The sequence below is a fragment of the Dioscorea cayenensis genome, chromosome 23 (genome assembly GCF_009730915.1).
Source record: "Dioscorea cayenensis subsp. rotundata cultivar TDr96_F1 chromosome 23, TDr96_F1_v2_PseudoChromosome.rev07_lg8_w22 25.fasta, whole genome shotgun sequence".
Classification (NCBI taxonomy): Eukaryota; Viridiplantae; Streptophyta; class Magnoliopsida; order Dioscoreales; family Dioscoreaceae; genus Dioscorea; species Dioscorea cayenensis.
In genome coordinates this window covers 19,902-39,856 of record NC_052493.1, presented here as the reverse complement: position 1 = coordinate 39,856, position 19,955 = coordinate 19,902, and the positions used below count along the sequence as shown (strand labels likewise).

Below are 19,955 nucleotides of genomic sequence, written 5' to 3'. Positions count from 1 at the left end.
CTACCTAGAATAAAGGATTAGAATCAATACTATTATGTCCTACCTAAAATAGTGACATGCTCTTGTAATTTAAAATTTGAACTTAATGGAAGAAGGGAAGAGAAAAATTTGTTCACGTGGTATTGGTAGCTCTCTTTCTTGAGCTCCACTTTCCATCACTTTATCTTACCATAGGTTCTTAAGAAAACCCAAAAAAAATTACCCTCTAACTAGATACCAATCCAAGGTTTACAATAATAGATAGCTATTATGAACTCTCTCCACGTATATTTAGGGAAAAGAACCTCAAGATCCTTGCTAAATTTTCAAATATCCGAAACCAAAAAAATCTTAGTTTTTAATGATACCCTATAATAGGTCTCTAATTTTCGAAAAAATTTTTATTTTTTTGAATCCGTAACAATTACAATTCAAGTAAAAAAATTTTACGCAATGATTGATTTACCCTTAGCTCTCTTGTCAAGAAGCTCACCTATTGGATTGAAAAATTTGTTGGGATCCCCATGAGCTCCAGCGTGGCCTAGCAAGTTCATTAGAGTGCACAAATGCTCAATGACAAAAAAGAGGAAAAGATAAATGGAAAAAAAGTAACTTCAATACAAATTGTATTTACAATTAATAGGGATAGGGACCTAGAGGCCATTTTCCCTTTAAAAAACTCTAACACATAACTAATCTTCTTATCATCTTCATCTTCTTTCAAGTTTTTCTTCAAAAAGCTCTCATCTATCATACTCATAAAGTAGTGACGATATGCAAATCGTTGAGAGTGATCAGAAGTTGTGAAGCATAGTGAGATGCCCTCCTATGCATTAATGAAGTGTGTGCTCAAATGACTAGTTTAACTTTAAGCATTAAAGAGTGAAGGCAGTGGCGGACCCAGGAATTTAGTTCAGCCCGGACTTAAATAAAAGTCAACATTCTCATATTTGTCAACTTTTAATTTTCTCAAGCATTTTTAAAGCTTTCAACCATTGGTCTCTCTTCGATCCAACACTGCCAGTCGCGTAACCAGTAGCTCATTTGGTGAGGGGTTAATGTCAACTACTATGGATGTTTTGAACAATTTCTCAAATTTTATTAAAACTTAAAATTTTAAAAAAATTTAAATAAGAAAAAATTTTCATTACTAAAATTTTTAACATTTGTCATGCTACATTATCAATTTAGTCTTAATTATTAAAAAAATTATAAAGTTTAAAAACATTGTTTTATAATTTTTCATAATTTTTTGAAAAAAAAAACTTGTTTTTAATTACTAAAGTTATTAAAAACTTAACATTGCAAACTCTAGGATTTGAACCATGGTGGGCTCCTACCATTCAATTCCAATAAAATACTCAAGCACATGTCCATTACATATTAGCTTTATACAAACAAAATATTATAAAACATCCATATAAAAAATCTTATTGAACATAGTTCTTCTAAGATTTTCCGGCCAGCCAGCCCGGGCTGCCACCCATGTGGGTCCGCCACTGAGTGAAGGAAGACTTTAGTACATGTTAGGACCATATGTTGGACATATTAGGAGATAAACCCTATTTACTTATTCCTTTATTAGTCAACTTTTGCCAAAAGGTTATACATGCATGCACGTGATGTTCTGCGTGGGACCGTCTGTAATATGTCTTTTGAATATGAGAAAGCGAAGTATTAAAGCCCAAGTCTTATCACTTCTCCACTTTAGACAGAAACATTCCTTTCTCATTCAAGACAACTACTCCCATACTTTATCTCCTTACTTCCATCACAAAGCATCTTAGTTGAACAGTCTAAGCGAAGACTACTTAATTTTCAAGTTTGTTATTGTACCTTAGTAGTCCGAAGGAAGTAGAAAAACTTTTGCTTGGTAAGGCGAACTTCATCTAAGGGGTAATGCTTAGCATGCATTATACCCAGGCTCAAAAGAGACCTTTCCCTCTTATTTATTTATAATATATACTATGATTTGCATGACTTGAATGTCTTATTTTAATTGAATATTAAAAGCCAAATTTCTAATAGCTAAGACATACAAAACTATTTAATGTTACATGCACCATCACCTCCTATAATTAATAATCAATCCCTCTCTCAGTATCAGCATTGATATTAGGTCAACTGGATGAATAAAAAATGAACTTTGATGGTGATGCTGGATCTACTCTAGCATGGCTCCTCATTTCCAATCAATGCTTTAATGGTTTTGGAACTCCTTGGAACTGAGTTTAGGCTAGCCTCATGAAATTAAAAACCAAACAAGGCTTTCCTCATTTCCTGGCTTTACTAGTAAATACTGTAATCAAAGATATACTTGCACAAAGTACTAGTAAATAACAAGTCCCACAAAGTACATTAATATTATCATCTGCTAACAAACCATACTAGATTCACTCAAGACAAAATCATACATCTCTCAAGTTATTCATAAAATTTCAACTTTTTTATTCAACGGCTCCTTTAAATTACAGGAGACTTCCCAGTTCCTTTCGCAAATAGAATTACTATTTTCCTGATTGATAGGAACTTATACAACTTGACAAATCTAATATCTGTTATAAGATGAATTTTCATGAATGACACTAAATATTATTAAATGCACAGAAAAAAAAATATATTTTGATATAGCATAACCAAGATGTTGTGCATTACTTAGCAAAAGGCATTAAATGATTCAATGCACCTAATAAAAGACATTTTAGATGTAACATAACCAAGATCTTGTGCATGACTTAACAATAGACACTTTGAATAATTAAATACACAGGGAAAAAAAATTTAGATACGACATAACCACTATCTTGTGCATGACTAAAACAATTGACACATTAAATGATTGAATGCATGGAAAAAAGACATTCTAAATATAACTTAACAAAGATCTTGTGCATAGCATAACAATACACATATCATGACTGATGGAAGAGAAACTCATATAAAAAATACCTCAAACTGGAAAAATTACTTCCTTGAAATACAACATCAGCTCTAATTGATGCTAATGGCACTGAAAATCATAATTGAAACCGATTGTCTCACTCACCAACTTCTACATTTCCACCATACAAACAGTCAAGATTAACAAGATTAAAAAAAAATACAGAAAAAGAAAAAAAGAAGAATCAATAGCAAGGGTTTAGATGGACACAGGCATAAAAACTTGGTGATGTTTATAAGATTTCAAAAGGGATTATCTCAAGCTACATTGCATCCCTCCAATCTATGCAAGAATTCATACATCTCTCAAAATTAAAAAAAATTAATTCAAAAAGAGATCATGAAATAGACAATCATGATCAATAAAAAAACAGAAACTCAAATCTAAAATACCTCAAACTCAAAAAATTACTTCCATGAGATACAACACCATCTCCCATTGATGCTCATGGCAACAGGAATCATAACTGAAACCGATCATCTCCCGCACGACATTCTTCATTCGCATCCTACAATCAAGCAAAGGGTAAACATTAAAGACAGAACAAATTAATCGATAACGATGGTCTAGATGGGGCACACACATAACAATTTGGTGATGGTTATGACGATCTCAAGAAGGATATATCTCGAGCTACATCGCATCCCTCTTCTTTGTCTCCTTCTAGCCATCAACTACACAGTAATTTATACATCTCTCCAATAAACAAGAGCAAATTCAAGAAATACCTCATAAATAAGATACATTATGATCAGTAGAAGAGAAACTCAAATCAACGTCCCTCACTTATGCTAATGGTACTGGAGTCATATATTAAAACAAATCATCTCCCATGCCAACCAAGTTTCTGTAAGCATATATAATAATATTTAAAAATCAACAATTTCTAAATATATAATAGAAATTTGCATATATGTATTAAGAAAAATAAATGCCTGCATTTGCAACAACAAAAGAAATTATATATACTTAAATGAAAACCAAGGAATGATAATTGACTGAATTCATAAATACATCATCTTTAATGTAGTAAAATTATTTAAGCTAAACACAACACAATTTTATTTTTGCATTTCTAAAAATTTATTTGTAAAACTATATCATATAAACATGTTTCCTTCAAACAAAATACAAAAATAAATATATTTTTCTAGAAATAAGAATATGAATATGAATATGAAAAATATTACCAAAACAAACAGGCCTTATGTTTTTAACTGTTGATATGTTTTCCAGAAAAATTACGAAAATATTACATTTTATTGCTTGACAATTGCCACTTTTATTACATATTCCTGGATATGAGCAATCAAGCATGCATTCAGCCCATGAAAACACTAAAATCATTTTAATTATGATTTTAAAACTTAGCAAACCAGTCAAGCATTAATGTTGCACTGTCTTCTGCTCCCCGGCCTCCCAATGAACAGTTCTGTCTCTACTTCAATATCTTCTTCACCGGTTTCATCATTCTCAACAAATTCTCTGTTCTCATTTAACTCCAATGAAAACTCTGCCTACAAAAACATAACTTCGCTGTAATTCAGACTGACATTTTTGTTTGCAAGAGATAAACATCATACGTTTATATACCTTATGGCGCAATACCAAGTTTTCTTCAGTGAGAGTCTTTTCCTAATTATATCATCAAAGTAATTCAGGAAACGACAGTTCTGTAAATTAATGACTGCAAAAGATTCTCAGATCTAACCTTTTCTTTCAATTCAGCAATTTGTTCAGCCAACATGTGATGCTTCATTAGAAGGAATAACAAGTGGGTTTATCGAGTTCTGAGAGAATAAATGAAGTGCATAACGCTCAATGTTTTCACGAGTACCTTTTTCCCTCTTATGATTGTCAGGCTCTTCTCCAGTTGAGACTCTATTTCATGTAATTCAAACATTGAGCATGATCCCAAACTCTCACCCAAGAGCTTCCTGTTGGATCTCCAAACATATAATAATTATTATTTGATCGAATAGAAAATAACTGAATAGAAAAGGTTCAGAAATTTCACCTTTTGTAGCCTTCAAGAAGCTCAATCTTCTTTGCCATGGCTGCAACTTCAAGCTTCAATTGCTGCAGATAGAGCAATTCAAATCTTACTGTCTTTTATCATGATAATATACATAGACACACACTAGACTAGTCATTTATAAAATTTTATCATACTTCATTGTCATAATCTGGCTAATTTCACAATGCAAAAAAGTTTTTAATAAAATGTAAAAGATAAGAAGATGACTTCGGGCAGTTATATTGAACATTTTGAAAGTATATGAATTAAAATTAACAAAAAGGATGAAGTACAGGTTGATATTGAATATTTTGGAAATATATAGATGAAAATGATTAGGGACCCAAAAATAACTTTTACACTGTACACTGTATCCCTGCTCACATGAAAACTGGGATGAATTTCTTTAAACGCTTAAAAACTCTTAAGTAAGGAGACATGATATGCTTATGCGTTTTTTGTAACTTTAGATTGAGTTCTATGTTCCTTGAAAACCAGCACCAATGATATATCTACATATCTACAAAGAAGGGCATGCGTGTGAATTTAAAACTTTGGCTATCAGTTTCCAAAGAATAAAAGCAAATAGGTCAATAACAGTGGAGGAACAGAAGAAACACAAAACCTGTGCATTTTGTTCAGGCATTCTCTTTTCAATGTTGATGTTCTTTGAATGCGCCATGTATCGATTAATTGTCTCCTGCATGCTGAAGAAAAACCCACAAAATAAATAAGCAAACACGTACAGTTTGCTGCAGTGAATATGAGCCTAATAAGCTCACGTACATAATGAACAAATGCCAAAAACTCCCATGCCAAGTAAAAATTACACCAATTAGCTTTTTCAAAATTTGTAAGAATAAATTTATTAATTAATATAATCATAAGTTTGCTCAAGACATCAAAAAGGTCAAAAATGGTTTCTAAGCTACTGTTTCACAAGCTCATCTCCATTTCAGCAACTTAGATATGTTTATCCTCAATGCATCATGCATCTAACATTTAACAATGTTTTTCTCTGTTCTGGTTTAAAAAAAGTGGCTATACTTGAAAGTGAAAATAACTATTCATTCGCATGCATAAATAAACTCTAGAACCAGATTCAGATTTATCCGGCGTAGGTTGACATGATAACGAGGATTATTTATTTATTTATTCATGTGTTTGTTATAATTAATATTCAATTAGCACCAGCTACTTTCTTGGAGCATGTACTCTCCTAAAGTAAACATGTATTATATTATGAAGTAGGTTAACATGGAATGAATAAATTCTCTCTTGAAACATTTGCAAATGTATAGTTGAGAAGCTACGATAATCTTTTATAGAAGTTTGGTTACTTTGTTAAATTAGTATTATTTAATAGGATGGTTATTTAAGTGATTGTCTTTTTATTGGTTGTTTATCTTAATTTGGTTTAGAAGGATAGTAATGGTTTTGGGTATATCAGTAACCTTAATTCTCATGTTTGTTTTATAGGAGTGAGGAGACCTTTAGTTTTTATTTTGTGAAAATTATTTTTGAGTTTGAATTCTCACCCATTCTTTTATTTCCCGATGTTGACATATTTAATTTGGTTTGTTTAATATGTTTGCAACAAGAATTGTTATAAAAAAATTAAAATTAAATTAAAAAAAATAACATATATCAAGGGGATCTATTAGAGTCATTAGTAGTCCTACGTCAGTTAATTTGGAAAAATACGAATTTGCAACCCTAAGCCTATGTCTCTCACCTCACTTTCTTAAGTATTTGGATTGAATTAAGTCTAAATAATATGTTTAGTTTGTAGTTAATATGCTACCGTGAGTCAAGTTGTAAAAAATAAATAAATAAAAAGTGATCTTGACAGCTATAGTATCGTAGCATCAACGATGTTGAAGCAGTGACAACAAATTCTTTTCCCTTTATCACAATGAAAATTTGACACCTAGAACATCAATGCTTTAGCGGGACAAGTGTAGCATTAGGAATCTTTAGCAAGTTGTCTAAACTCTCCTCACTATTTAATACTAGTTTCACTGTTTCATCTTCTTATTTTGATTTAACTCATTCAAGCATTTGAGAGCCTATACCTAAAAGTACAAAAGGTGGTTCTCATTATTATAGAATCATGGATCATATATTAAAGGTCACATACATTATAAGTAATTTATTTGATGCATAATTGTTCCGACTATACAAGTTTTATACTAATTTTGGTGCAATGGTTTGATAATTTCCACAATCACAAATTTCACTTTTTATAGGTCTATAGATTCTTTCACAAAATAATCTAGGTTTACACACACTTTACATTCACTCATTTTTTTAGCATATGACTCTTCATCAAACCTCTTGGCACTTTACTCCTAAACAAAATGGGATACAACATAAAAAAATAAAATAAAATAAAATTCAAATTATAGAAACTGCTACATTATTATTGTAATTCGCAAATACACCATCTGCATTTTAAGTGACTTGGTGCTAACTATTGCATATCTTGTTAGTTGTGTTCCTTCTCTTACTTATGGCCTTTATCCTTGACTTGTATTGTATCATTTTCGGCATGATTATTCCTCTTTAAGAGGTTTTTAATTATATTTGCTAATGTAGAAAATTATCTATTAACTCACGCATGTGTATTTTTCTTGTATATGGAATTGATCAAAATGGAATTTTGTTTTTCTATTCAAATATAAATTGATTATTATACACTGCTCAATATGTAGATTTTTCAAAAACAATTACATTATTTTCTTTATTGAGTAGTTCTTCTTTATCTAATAATTCCTCTTATTCTCAATATCGTGGTGTTGTCTTCATTGATCAATTATTGAATTACAAAACAGTTATGCCTAATTTAGTTCTTAACTAGAATACTCATCAGTGTTCTTCGATTACAAATGTTTTCACTCGGCATCTCAAAGCCACCAAAACAAGTTACTTATAAAGCTTAATCATCTCTTTCTACATATTTGCTAATGTAAAAAATTATCTATTAACTCCGCTTGTTCCTTATCCTATATGTATCCAACCACCTCATGTTGGTTGACTTGTAGGTAGGTATACTTTATTAACTAAGTTGTCGTTAATTTATTCATCTAAATATTGCTCATTTTTATCTTTCATACACTCTTCTGATAAACTTTTATCTATCAAAGAAACATTTTCTCTTCCCCTTTGGTAGAAAATTATCCAGAAAAACTTAATATTTTAGACAAAACTCATATATGAAATTGTGTTCCATTACCATAGGTAAAAATACCATTGATTATAAGTGGATATATAAGATCAACATAAAGGCAAACATGTCTTTTGAATACGGTAAAACTCATCTAAAAGGCATTTTCTGGAGAGTATGTTATTAATTATGATTAGACATTTGCTTCTATAACAAAACTAACATCCACATGTGTTTTGTTTACCATTATCTCTTCTAATCAATCATCTTTTTTTAATTAGATGGATGCCAAAAATGCTTTCCTAAATGGAGATTTGTATAGAGCAGTATATATGTATCCTCCTTCTTATTTATCTCATGTTGAAGGGTAGGTATCTTGAATTTGTTAATGGCTTTATGATTTTTAACAAGTACCTCATGCTTGGTTTTAAAAGTTTAGTTCAACATTATTCATCTTAGATTTGTTAATTCCCCTTCTGATTCTACCATTCTCATGGAAACAAAATCTACTAATATATGTACATGATATGATTATTACAAAAGACGACTCTCAAGGTATTTTTTTTCCTTAAGTATCATCATGCTAAGTTCATTAGAAAAAAAAAAAAGACTTGTGTTCTTTACATTACTTTTTTAGTATTGAAATAGTTCAATCACCTCATGTAATGTTTTTGTCTTAAACGAAATATGTATTGGATATTGTTGACAAAGTTGGTCATACAAATGAAAAGATAATTACTTGTCTTTTTAGGACAATGCTAAGCTTTCTCCACTCGATGGTGAACTTTTTATTGGTCACACTAAATGTCAAAAAGTTATCAGCTCATTTATATAACATACAATTATTCTACTTATGATATATAATTTTCTATGAATGTTAATAATAAGTTCAACTTTACTTCATGCACTAGTCATTACTATGCTACCAATTAAATTTTTCAATACTTGTGAGTCATATATTCTTATGGATTATTGTTTCTTTCATCTTTATATTTTCTCTAACATAAACTTCTTGATGCCAATTGGGTGAGAAATATCACATATTGTCATTTTACTATTACTTACAATATTTATTTATGGGATACTTTGATATTTTAGAAGAGCAAGAACAATATGTTATTGCTAGTCTTCTGTTGAGATCAAGTATTATTCTATAGCATCTACCACAACTAGGGATATTTACTTTTCATGGCTCTAAATTTTCTGTGTCTTCCCTAATCTGAGTCTACAACCCTTTTTGTAATAATTGTTGAAAGAATGATAGTCCCACATTGGCTATTGTAAAGAAACAAAATGGTTATAAATAAAGATAAAGGGTTAAGCCATAAAACCTTGGGGTTTTTTGGTATATGACCCTAATATAAAAAACCATTGTTGTTAATCTAATTAATCACTTCCCTAGTGGGTCCACTAGCACTTATTAAATGCCAACATGGTATCAGAGCTATAGGGAAAAATGATCCTAATTAAAAGACAGTCATAGTAGGACTTAATAAAAAGACCTCTGAGGTTCCAGAAGGAACATAAGTCAGTTAAAATAAGACTTCTGAGACACTGAGTGGTGTACAAGTTCTAGAAAAAAATTAGACCTCTCAGACACAAGTATAAGGTACTTGGTCACAAAGAAATTGACTCAGTTGAACTTGAGGGAGGGTGTTGGAATAATGATAGTCCCACATCGACTATTGTAAAGAAACAAAAGGGTATCAATAAAGATAAAAGGTTAAGCCATGAAGCCTGGGGGCTTTTTGGTGTATGACCCTAATATAAAACTCATTGTTGTTAATCTACTTAATCACCTCCCTAATTGGCCCACTAGCACTTAAGATTAAATGCTAACAATAATAAAATTGTTATAATCATTGCACATAACTCAATTTTCTTTAGCAGACTAAATAAACTGGAGTTGATTGTCACTATATTCACTAACCTTCCAAGCATGGTACTATCACTCTCGCCTATATTTGGACTTTTCTCCAAATGATATGTTCAGAAAAACCCAAACTTGGGTCCATTCAAGTTTTTTTTAAGGCAAACTTGTCATATTCACCACATCAATAATTCGAGGAAAGTTGTTAAAGTAGTATTATTAACTAGTTAAATTATATATCTGTCTTTTATTACGTGTTTATCCTAATTTAATTTAAAAGAGTGATAATATCTTTTAGCAGTATGTTAGTAACCATAATTCTCTTTTCTCTTTATGAGAATATAGAAATCTTTAAATTGTATTTTGGATAAAACTAATTTTAATTTTGGAGGTCTATGAACAAATTTTTGGTTCCCATCTTCTGTGATTAGCTTGATTTTGTTTGCGTCTAGCACATATAACATCATTAAAAACAAGATGAAAAAAAACTCGAAGAAAATCCTTCAGATTGATGAAAAAGATCATTATTGCAAGTTCAAACATGCATGATATAATCTAATTCACCAAATGACGAAAGAGAAAAATGAAGACCATTCGTTTTTGTATCCATAACTCAACTTATTGGACTTTTAAGATGAAGACCATTCGTTTTGAAAAAGTTTCATTTTAGGAGGGAGATAGGTATTAAGGAGCTTCAATATCATCTAATTCACCAAATGACGAAAGAGAAAAATGAAGGATGAAAATATGGTGGAACATCTACATAAACCAAGCAAGATTATCTTTTAAACTTATGGTGTTAGTAAACCTCATAAAAAGACGTAGAAAATGATGAAGAAAGCATTCAACATTTCATCAACAGGTACAAAACAAGCTATTTGAATTTACTTCACTACTTCTAAAGTTTTAAAATACATTAAAAAAAAATGTTTTTTTTGTTAAAAAAAAATTTAAAAACACATTATATATTAATGATATATGTTATGATCGCAAAGAATTTATAACTCACTGCCATTGATATGGGGATTTAAAGCTTCAAGTTTAATTCCCGCTAAATGCAATAGTGGTAATAGATCCCTAATTACGAGTGTGAGCCTGCAACCTAAATCTCGTGTCGTCGGGTGATGGCATACGGGCTAGATGATCAAATTCTCAGTCTGTGTGTCCCTTATTGTATATATGCTTGTCGTATTTATAAAAAATAAATAAATAAATATATATATATATATATATATATATATATATATTATGACTATTCCAACATTAATAGCATATGAAAAGCGTATGGAAAAGGAAAGAAATGAAGATGTTGATGCAACCTTCTGGAAGAATGATGAGAAGTAAATTACATTTAACATTAAGGACAAACGGCCATCATATATGTCCTAATTTCTTGTTTGTATTTATATATACACCAGGCAAGATCTATTTTGAAGTTACTTTGAACTCGAAATTTGAGCTTATGTATAAAAACAGAGTCAAGAATTGAAGTTAGGTGGGTTCTGCCCTAATGATTGGTTAATTGTATAGATGGCATAAGAAGCAAGAAAAAGTTACATTGTTCTGAGCATAATCATAATATATACCAACTAACAAGCAACTTCCAAAAGAATATTTAGAGTTTAAAAATATAAATAATAGCAATCACACTTCAAAATATAACAATAAGATAAAAAATTAATAAAAGTAATTAAAAAACATTGATTTTTCTTCCAAAAGAATATTTATCTATTTTTTTATCAAAATTTGATAACTTCTGAAGACGATTTATCTATCATTTTATCAAAATTTGATAACTTATCTAAGTAAAATTTGGGTATAAAAAATTTATTTAAACTAAAACTTGTTTACGTTTTTACACTTACTAATAAAATTAAATTTTAATAAAATTTAAAACAAACCTATAAGAGTTGACCTAGTTATGCATGCAAAAAACTGCAATTGTCAAACTGCCACTAACATCTAAACAAGTAATCTTAATTCTTACACAACTTTTAAACCTAAACTATCCCAAGCAATGATTATGGCCTATATCCTGCATTAAATCTCTACAAAAGATTTTAGAGAAAAAAAACTAGCTATTCTATTATGACAACAAAAATTTCCTAATGTAGTTGTGCAAAGCATATCAAATCAAGCACTACTTTATTAGAGAAAGCAGTTAGGATGAACAGATCTAAATTAAATATGGGTACTAAAATCAGGTGTGACATCTTTCATAAAATCTGACAAAGGAGAAAATTACTTAGTTCAGAAAAACTATTGCGTTAAAAACAAGTCAAAAAAGACACTATTGAAAATAATGCCCGGTCCTTTGTCGTTGATTTTATCATCTATGAATCAAATGGTTCTTGACCTAATGACATTGACTCCACTACAAAAATTATGATGTGAAATTTTGAAGTATTCCGATTTCAAATTCTGCTGCAAGTATGTGGTGGTAACAGATCTCTAGTGTGGGTACAAACTTATAGTCCAAAATTCTACATCGTTAGGTGAGAGTGCATGGGCTGGATGATCAATTCTCGGTCTATGTCCACACCCTTAACTAACAACACTTATTGCATTTGTTAAAAATTGATCATCAATGATATATTTGTTAGGTTGTGATAACCATCTTACATGCGTGTTAAATTTCTATATATGACATTAATGTGAGCAGTCCTCTCATCACTTGTGCACTAAACATGCGTGATTTTTAGTGTATGTTAGAGCTGCATGCAATGGATAAAAAAAATATAAAAGGGGGACAATGAACACCATTTATCTAATTCTTTCTCTTTTGACTCAAAATTCTTGTTTTCACTTTGAAATGTTAGCAAAGCAGATCAAGTAATACTTAGAAACTCCACTTCCTTTCACTTTTTGCAAGTAGGATAGAAATGAAAATCTTTCTGTCACAACACCTCCTATATTGACGCAGCATGGTGCCTAATTATTTTTGAATTTTAAATTTAAATATTCAAAATAATTTTTATTTAATATTTTTTATAATTATCTTAGATTTATTAGTTAGTTTATTATTCAATAATTTATAACTATTTTAGTTTCATTTACTATTTTGTCCTTAGTTTAGACCTCTATAAATATTGTTTTAGAGTTTTGTGGAAGGGGGATCGATGAATTAAATTTTTATGTTTTTGTTTGCTCTATTTTGAATGAGTTCTTAAATTAGAATTGGGTATCCGCTACGTTATATATATATATACTTATTCTGTCACTGAGCCTTTGGGGCTTTGATATCATAAGTCTGAATTGGTTTGTATACCATTTCAACATGGAGTTCATACACACTGTTACAGTTCATCAGCCACGCTTTTTAAGTCCGGGCTACCAAAATGATACTTTTTCATTCATTTCTCATCCATGTTAACGCTTGGGGCCATTATTGTTCTCCACATGTCATCTGTTTGTCCTCATGAATTATTGAATGTAGCAAAAAAAAAAATTCACAGCTACTAAGCTCTTCATAAAGTTCACTTAGTCCTTAATACTAACTGCAATTAGTCTTAATTGCATTAGATCTAACCTGGTATGCTAAATATAAACTAAACATATGGATGAAAATTATTATTTTGCTTAAGAGAAAGCAATGAACCATGACCTTTTTTATTTTTATTTTATTGTTATTTTCGTTTTTCTTATATTGAAAACGATTTTAAGATCATAAATCACCTAATAAATGCTTTGTTTGTGGTCAATTCCCTAATGGTGATAGCAAAGGATAATTTTTCACACTGCAGTATGTGAAAACATCAATGTGGTTTTAAATTGATTAAATCAAATTATGAGGATCTTCCTCTTATTTACTTTGCCTTTCAGACAAATGCCTTATTAAATCTCAAGTATATCATAATGTCCCGATAATACCATACTAGTATTTTCAATAAATTTATGGTTTACTCATTTTTATTAAAAAATAATAATAAAATAAATAAAATAATACCACATTAGAATCATAAAATGTATGGTCATGTAAAACAACCCAGGGACGTTCCATTCATTAACTTGCCCTAGAGCATGACATGCTTTATCACTGGTTCATCAAAAGAAGCTGCAATCTAAAAGGGACTCTTAATTTAATTGGTGTCCTTTGTTATCAACTAAAAACTCTATGCTCCATTCTCTCACTTGCCGTACAGCATGACAGACAAAGTCACATGTTGATCAAAAGGAGATACAATCGTACTTTTAATTGTTGTAGCAAAAATAAATAATTAAACTATATTTAATTTCAACAAAACATAATAAACATTGGGACCATGTTTTAGGTTATGATTAAATAATTTTTTGAGTTATTTATGAAAATCTCATTCCTTCCCTTAAATATTTTAATAATTAATTATTATTTAATATATTTTGGAAATTTAAAAATATAGTCATTAACTCATAATTTTTAATAATTATAAAAATAAATGGTGAATATTAACAACCATTCATAAAATAGATGATAGTACAAAATGTACCACATTAATTTTGTAATTTTTTGTGTGATAATTATGTAAATTAAGTAGGGAACAACACACAAAATTTTAGTATTATTCATAAAATAGTAAACATAAGCTAGTACAAACATTTGTGTTATAACTCAACAAACTTACGTTACTGTAATACTTGAAATATTTTCATTTACGACTCAAACCAACTCAAGGTGTGTCTTAATCATTGTCCTTATTAAGAGCTAAACCCCTAACATCCATTAAATATAATCATATTCCATGAAAAAAAAAACCCCAAAAAGCTTTTCTTAATTTAATTAAATGTAGTATTGCCTGTGTAGGAGAGTTCATCACACGGTTAAGTGCATTAATTGGGATAAGAAATAATCAGCTCTACTGGAAATCATGCTCCTTATAATGTTAGAACATAAAAATGAATCAATGAATATTACATTGTATGACAGCAAATAATGGAAGAACTTGAGATGCAATCATGAGTTCAGGAATCCTCAAACTTTGAACATAAACTCTATTGTTGAAGAACAACTATATTCAATGTTCATCTCTGTCTAAAGTCTAAACTAGTGACAACCCTTTGACAGCATTTTACCAAATGAAAAGAGAAGAACAAAAACAACTTCAAGGCCTAAAAATGAAACAAAAAAACAATGCTATTTTGATGCAAGCAAATACTTTAGAAGTACCAATGGAACAGTAAGGCTTGCTTCCTTCTATACACGCCACCCTAGAAGCAATTCAATCGAGTGTTTTTCACTGATGTCAGTACTTACTTTGTTTGTGAAAACTCATCAGAAATCACATGCATGGGAAATTGTTCGTTCTCAAGGTCTAACAGCGTCATTTTTGTATATATCTTTTTTTTTGAAAAAAAAAATAGAATACCTATAAAATTTCCTCTTTCCGGAAGAAGGCCAAGACGTATTAATTGGGCAAAACTCATTGGAATGGTTCGATCTAGGCTCAGTCCTTAGAAAACAAACTACCTATCTCTTGGAGGTCGCTTAACTCTCATTAATTCTGTGCTCTCAACTGTCCCAGTTTATTGGATGTCGGTATTCAAACTTCATGCCTGGGTAATCAAAGATATTGATCAAATTCGAAGAGATTTTCTTTGGAAAAGTCCTGATCTAAGCTCCAAAGGAATCAGACTGGTTGCCTGGAATAGAATCACCAGGCCCCGCGAAATGGGAGGTTGGGGAATCCTCAACCTTCAGGATTTTAATAAAGCTTTACTTGGGAAGTGGTGGTGAAAATTATCTTGTAATCCTGATAGTAGTTGGGCTAAAATCATTCATTATAATTACTCAACTGGTAGCCCAAATGGAATCCTTTTCCACAACCCACCTAGAAACAAATCTTTCTTTTGGGCAGGAGTGAACTCTACTTTACTTCCCTTCCGATCCTGTATATACAAAATCATCAGAAATGGCTCAAACACATCTCTTTGGTTTGACCGTTGGCATGATGGACAATTGTTCAAAGATCTCTGGCCAACACTTTTTTCAGATTGTACATCTCCTTGGATAAATATTAGACAATTCATCCAACTTATTAATTGTCCAGAGGTTCTCTTTTACTCTGCTCCCTCAGACATGTTATCCTATCTTTTAGAGATCATTCCAGATTGCTCTCATAGTCGGGAAGATTTCTATTCCCCGGGCATTGGAAAAAAAGTGGAAAATTCATCGTCAAATCATTTTATAAATTCCTCATTGATGGTGGAATCGTGAGTCCACTTTATTCTCATTTCCGGAAAAATCCGTTGTCCTAAGAAAATAACTCTTTTTCTCACTGGCTCATCGGGGAAGATAAAATTCTCACTCTCACAAATCTCTTCAAAGAGAGTGCTAACACTCAAAGCTCCACGTACACCGTGTTCTATGTCACAAAGCTTCGAAAAATGTTAACCATCTTTTTCTTGAATGTGATTTCTCCAATCGCTCTCCGGGGTTTCTTTTTCTCAAATCCTTGGTTTCAACCTTTCTCCACATTCAATTCCCACTCTTTGGACTTCTTGGATTCCATCTCTTATCCCACAACACCGAACCCTCTAGGATCTTATTTCCCGTGCAATCTTGTGGAATATCCTGGATTGAACGAAACACTCAGTATTTTTTTCATTTCGACTCGCTTTTACTGGGCTTTACAATATCTTTATTAAAACTGCTAATACGCTCTTCTCTTGGTTCTCAATTACAGGAGATAGTCGCGAACCGCCCTCATCGAGCTTCACTCGAAAAATCAAGCGCTCTCTTAACTTCTACAGTGCTAGAGACTCAAACCCCTGTTGGAGAATCGGACTCGATCATGCAGGAGAGTAGTTGCTCCTTTTGATGGCTTGGATAGGCCTCGAGGGACTAGGGACGGTGTCTTCCGCCTTCCTCAGCTCCTTCTCTCCTGCCTTTTTTATTTTCCCGTTGCTTTTGGGCCTCTCCTCACTTACATGGTGAGATTTTTATCTTCAGACTCTCTGTCTCTTTTTTATTCAATAAAAGCTGTGGTTTATCCACATTTATTTCAAAATTCTGCAAATGGTACTGTACTATTGCTTACTTTTTTTAAGACATGTTTAGGGTTTTTCTCTTGGTTTTTTAACCTTCTGCCCCAAAAAGGATAGATTTCAAATTAACTAGATGGCTAGATCAAATTCAAGGCCAGAAACACTAAATTTCTTCAAAACTAAAAAAATTAAAAAGAGAAAAAAACAAGATCTTTGAAAAAAAACATGAATGAATTATATTATGAGAAACAAAGAATTAAACAAAAGAAATGAATTAAAGAAAGAAGGAAGATCACCTGGAGCTAGCAAACTCATAGAGCTTGCCACGCGGAGAGAAGACGATGAGAGCAACCTCAGCATCACAAAGTACTGAAAGCTCAAAGGCCTTCTTCAGAAGTCCATTTCGGCGTTTAGAGAAGGTCACCTGCCTACTTGTAGCATTCTCAATCCTCCTCATCTCCGTCTTTCCTCTTCCCATCTACAACCCACCCCCAAAAGCACCATCAAAACATCAACCACAAAGATCTCAGCGTTTCAAAATTCTTAAACTAATAAGAACAACAAGAACAACATCAAGAATATCAAGATCAAGAAGAAGAAAAGCATACATTGAATATGACCAATAATAGCAAGAGAAGGTGAGAAGGAGAGATTAAGAAAGAGATAGAAAGAGGAAACAAAAGAGAAGCATCTATTTATTGTTGGAAAAAACCACACTTTGATGAAAAAAAAGGAGGAAAAAATCTTCATTTTTTTGAGAGAATGGGGGGACCATTTCCATCACATCAAACCTCCATTTAAAGTATATATATATATATAATATACCCACAAATAAACCTTTTTTTTTTCATATATATCCTCATAAAATCCAATATTATCAATTTTATATATTTTAATTAAAAAAGTCATGAAGTGACAAGTTGTCAGACAATATCAAGGTATCTTTTAATTTTTAATTAAAAAATTTTGCTTGTTTCATTAAAACAAACAAATTAATTAAAATATATACAATTCATATATATAATATATATATATATATATCCATAATTAATTAAAATTTATAGTTATGTGTCATTGAGTTAAATTAATTTTGTTTTGTTTTGTGAAATAATATAAAGTAGCTTAGGTTAAAAAAAAAAAAATATATATATATATATATACAATTCAAAGCATTTAAGTTGAGACAAAAAGAAAAAGCTCTTTTTTATCATATATATATATATATATATATATATATATTGAAATAATTTAATCTCACTTTTTTCTAAGGCAGTGTGATTAAATTAAAATTTCAAAATAAAAATAGATTAAATGAATTCAATGGGCCTAATGAGCCTAATGGGCTTTAAACGGCCCAGACTGGTGGATTGAAAGAATTAAGAGTTCTCGGGCCGAGGAAAGAGAATGTACGGACGAGATGTACGAGGTCTGAGGCAGGCTAGATCGTGCGATGTCACGTGGTGGGAATGCCTCGAGATCCACACTCCACCTCCAACGACCCCCTCCGTACGTGCTGCCGTCTCGACCTCTGAGGCTTTGCTCTTTTGGGGTTGTCCTATATATATATATATATATATATATATATATATATAGGTTTAATTGTTGAACAACTTTCTATAATTATATATTTTCTGCTCTTTTAATTTTTGTAATATTTTTAGATATAATTAAATCCTTATATTCTGTCGAGTTAGGTCATTTTAGTCTGCGGTATAGATGGGGTCAGAATCGTGAAAGACTTAATCAGACTCTAAAAAAATTATTACAGTGACTAGAGCAATCCCAACTCGACCAAATATGAGTACTTAATTGTACCTAAAAATATTAGAAAGACTAAAAAAATAGAAAGTACACAATTATAGTGACCTGTACAATAATTAAACCATTGTTTTTTTTCGGACCACTTCACGGTCCAAATTCTTGCTCCATGGTATGATTTTTTTCTTATCCCCCGGTTTAATGATAAACAAAGAGATGAGAGACCGCGGAACTATTGGTCCTTTTATAGAGGACCCACATCATGACCTAAGTGAGTATAAATCCTCATTATTATTATTATTATTATTATTATTATTATTATTATTATTTACAAAGATTTAAATTTGAAATCATTTGCTTAAATAACTTAAAGTTCAATTGGTTTAGTTGATTATGCAAGAACAAAGGCAAAGTCGAATGAGGCCATGGGTCACTATCATCATTCGGCCTAAGGCCCACGGACCGTCCCAAACTTGATCCAAACTCGATTTAGTGTTAATGTTTGACAGGTCAATCCAAGCCCTATCCAAATAAACCATGGAGTGGATACTGGATATGAATATCATTTTTTTAGTGATGGGCCCGCCTCAAGCCGACCCTTTTTGAATTTTTTTAACTCGATCCAACAGGCCTCCCTATGATCTGACTTATTGAATTTATTATTAAATATTAATAATAAAAAATTTAAAAAAAATATTACAAATGATTGATTGATTGTGACAACCTCATCAAATAAGAGAGCTAACTAGCTAATTATTATGGGCCAACCTCATGAGTCATGTTATGCCAACCAACAGCTCCCTTCATGATTCATCTTATAAGAGGGTTGTATTTGAATTGATCAATCAAATATATAGAGGTTCTATTTTATATAAAATGAAAAATTTTCATGTGATTGACAAATGAATAGGTGTCAAGCTAGTTAGGATGTACTCATATTGTATTGGTACAACGTTTTTTTATTCATATTGTAGGTGCTAATATTAATCAATTGGTAAAATTATTCGCTTTTTATTTTTTTATGTTACTTTCTTTTTTTATTTATAAATCATCACAAAAAAATTTTTTTAAAAAACAACGAACCGATTCAAGCCAAAATCCAACCTAGCGATCATAGCCCTAATATAATGATTGATTCAAAGAGCCAAACCCATCAGCTGGGCCATGGGTTTCATATTTTAAATTTGGGCGGACCCAAACTATTAATGAAACCCATCAGATATGGGCTTAGGCTGGGCCAAAGCCTCAATTTTCTTAATTGGGC

General features: G+C 31.1%; 1 protein-coding gene across 1 annotated transcript; it reads right to left on the bottom strand.

Annotated features, from left to right (window-relative positions):
- Positions 1-4,097: 4,097 nt before the first annotated feature.
- On the bottom strand, positions 4,098-17,647 carry LOC120252769 (MADS-box protein SOC1-like). Its single transcript, XM_039260919.1, has 8 exons — positions 17,542-17,647; positions 17,230-17,411; positions 5,563-5,644; positions 4,938-4,999; positions 4,758-4,857; positions 4,632-4,673; positions 4,514-4,555; positions 4,098-4,437 (listed from the first exon to the last, which is right to left on the bottom strand). The coding sequence occupies exons 2-8, from the start codon at positions 17,409-17,411 to the stop codon at positions 4,300-4,302; spliced, it is 648 nt and encodes a 215-aa protein (XP_039116853.1). The 5' UTR covers positions 17,542-17,647; the 3' UTR covers positions 4,098-4,299.
- Positions 17,648-19,955: the final 2,308 nt, after the last annotated feature.

What these genes read in the sequence shown, in the direction of transcription:
- LOC120252769 (XM_039260919.1), bottom strand. Translation starts at nt 17,411, where the DNA reads ATGGGAAGAGGAAAGACGGAGATGAGGAGGATTGAGAATGCTACAAGT. An exon ending in CAATCATAAGAGGGAAAAAG is followed by an intron (nt 4,674 to 4,757) that starts GTACTCGTGAAA and finishes CTTCTAATGAAG; the next exon opens with CATCACATGTTGGCTGAACA. An exon ending in ACTTGGTATTGCGCCATAAG is followed by an intron (nt 4,438 to 4,513) that starts GTATATAAACGT and finishes ATGTTTTTGTAG; the next exon opens with GCAGAGTTTTCATTGGAGTT.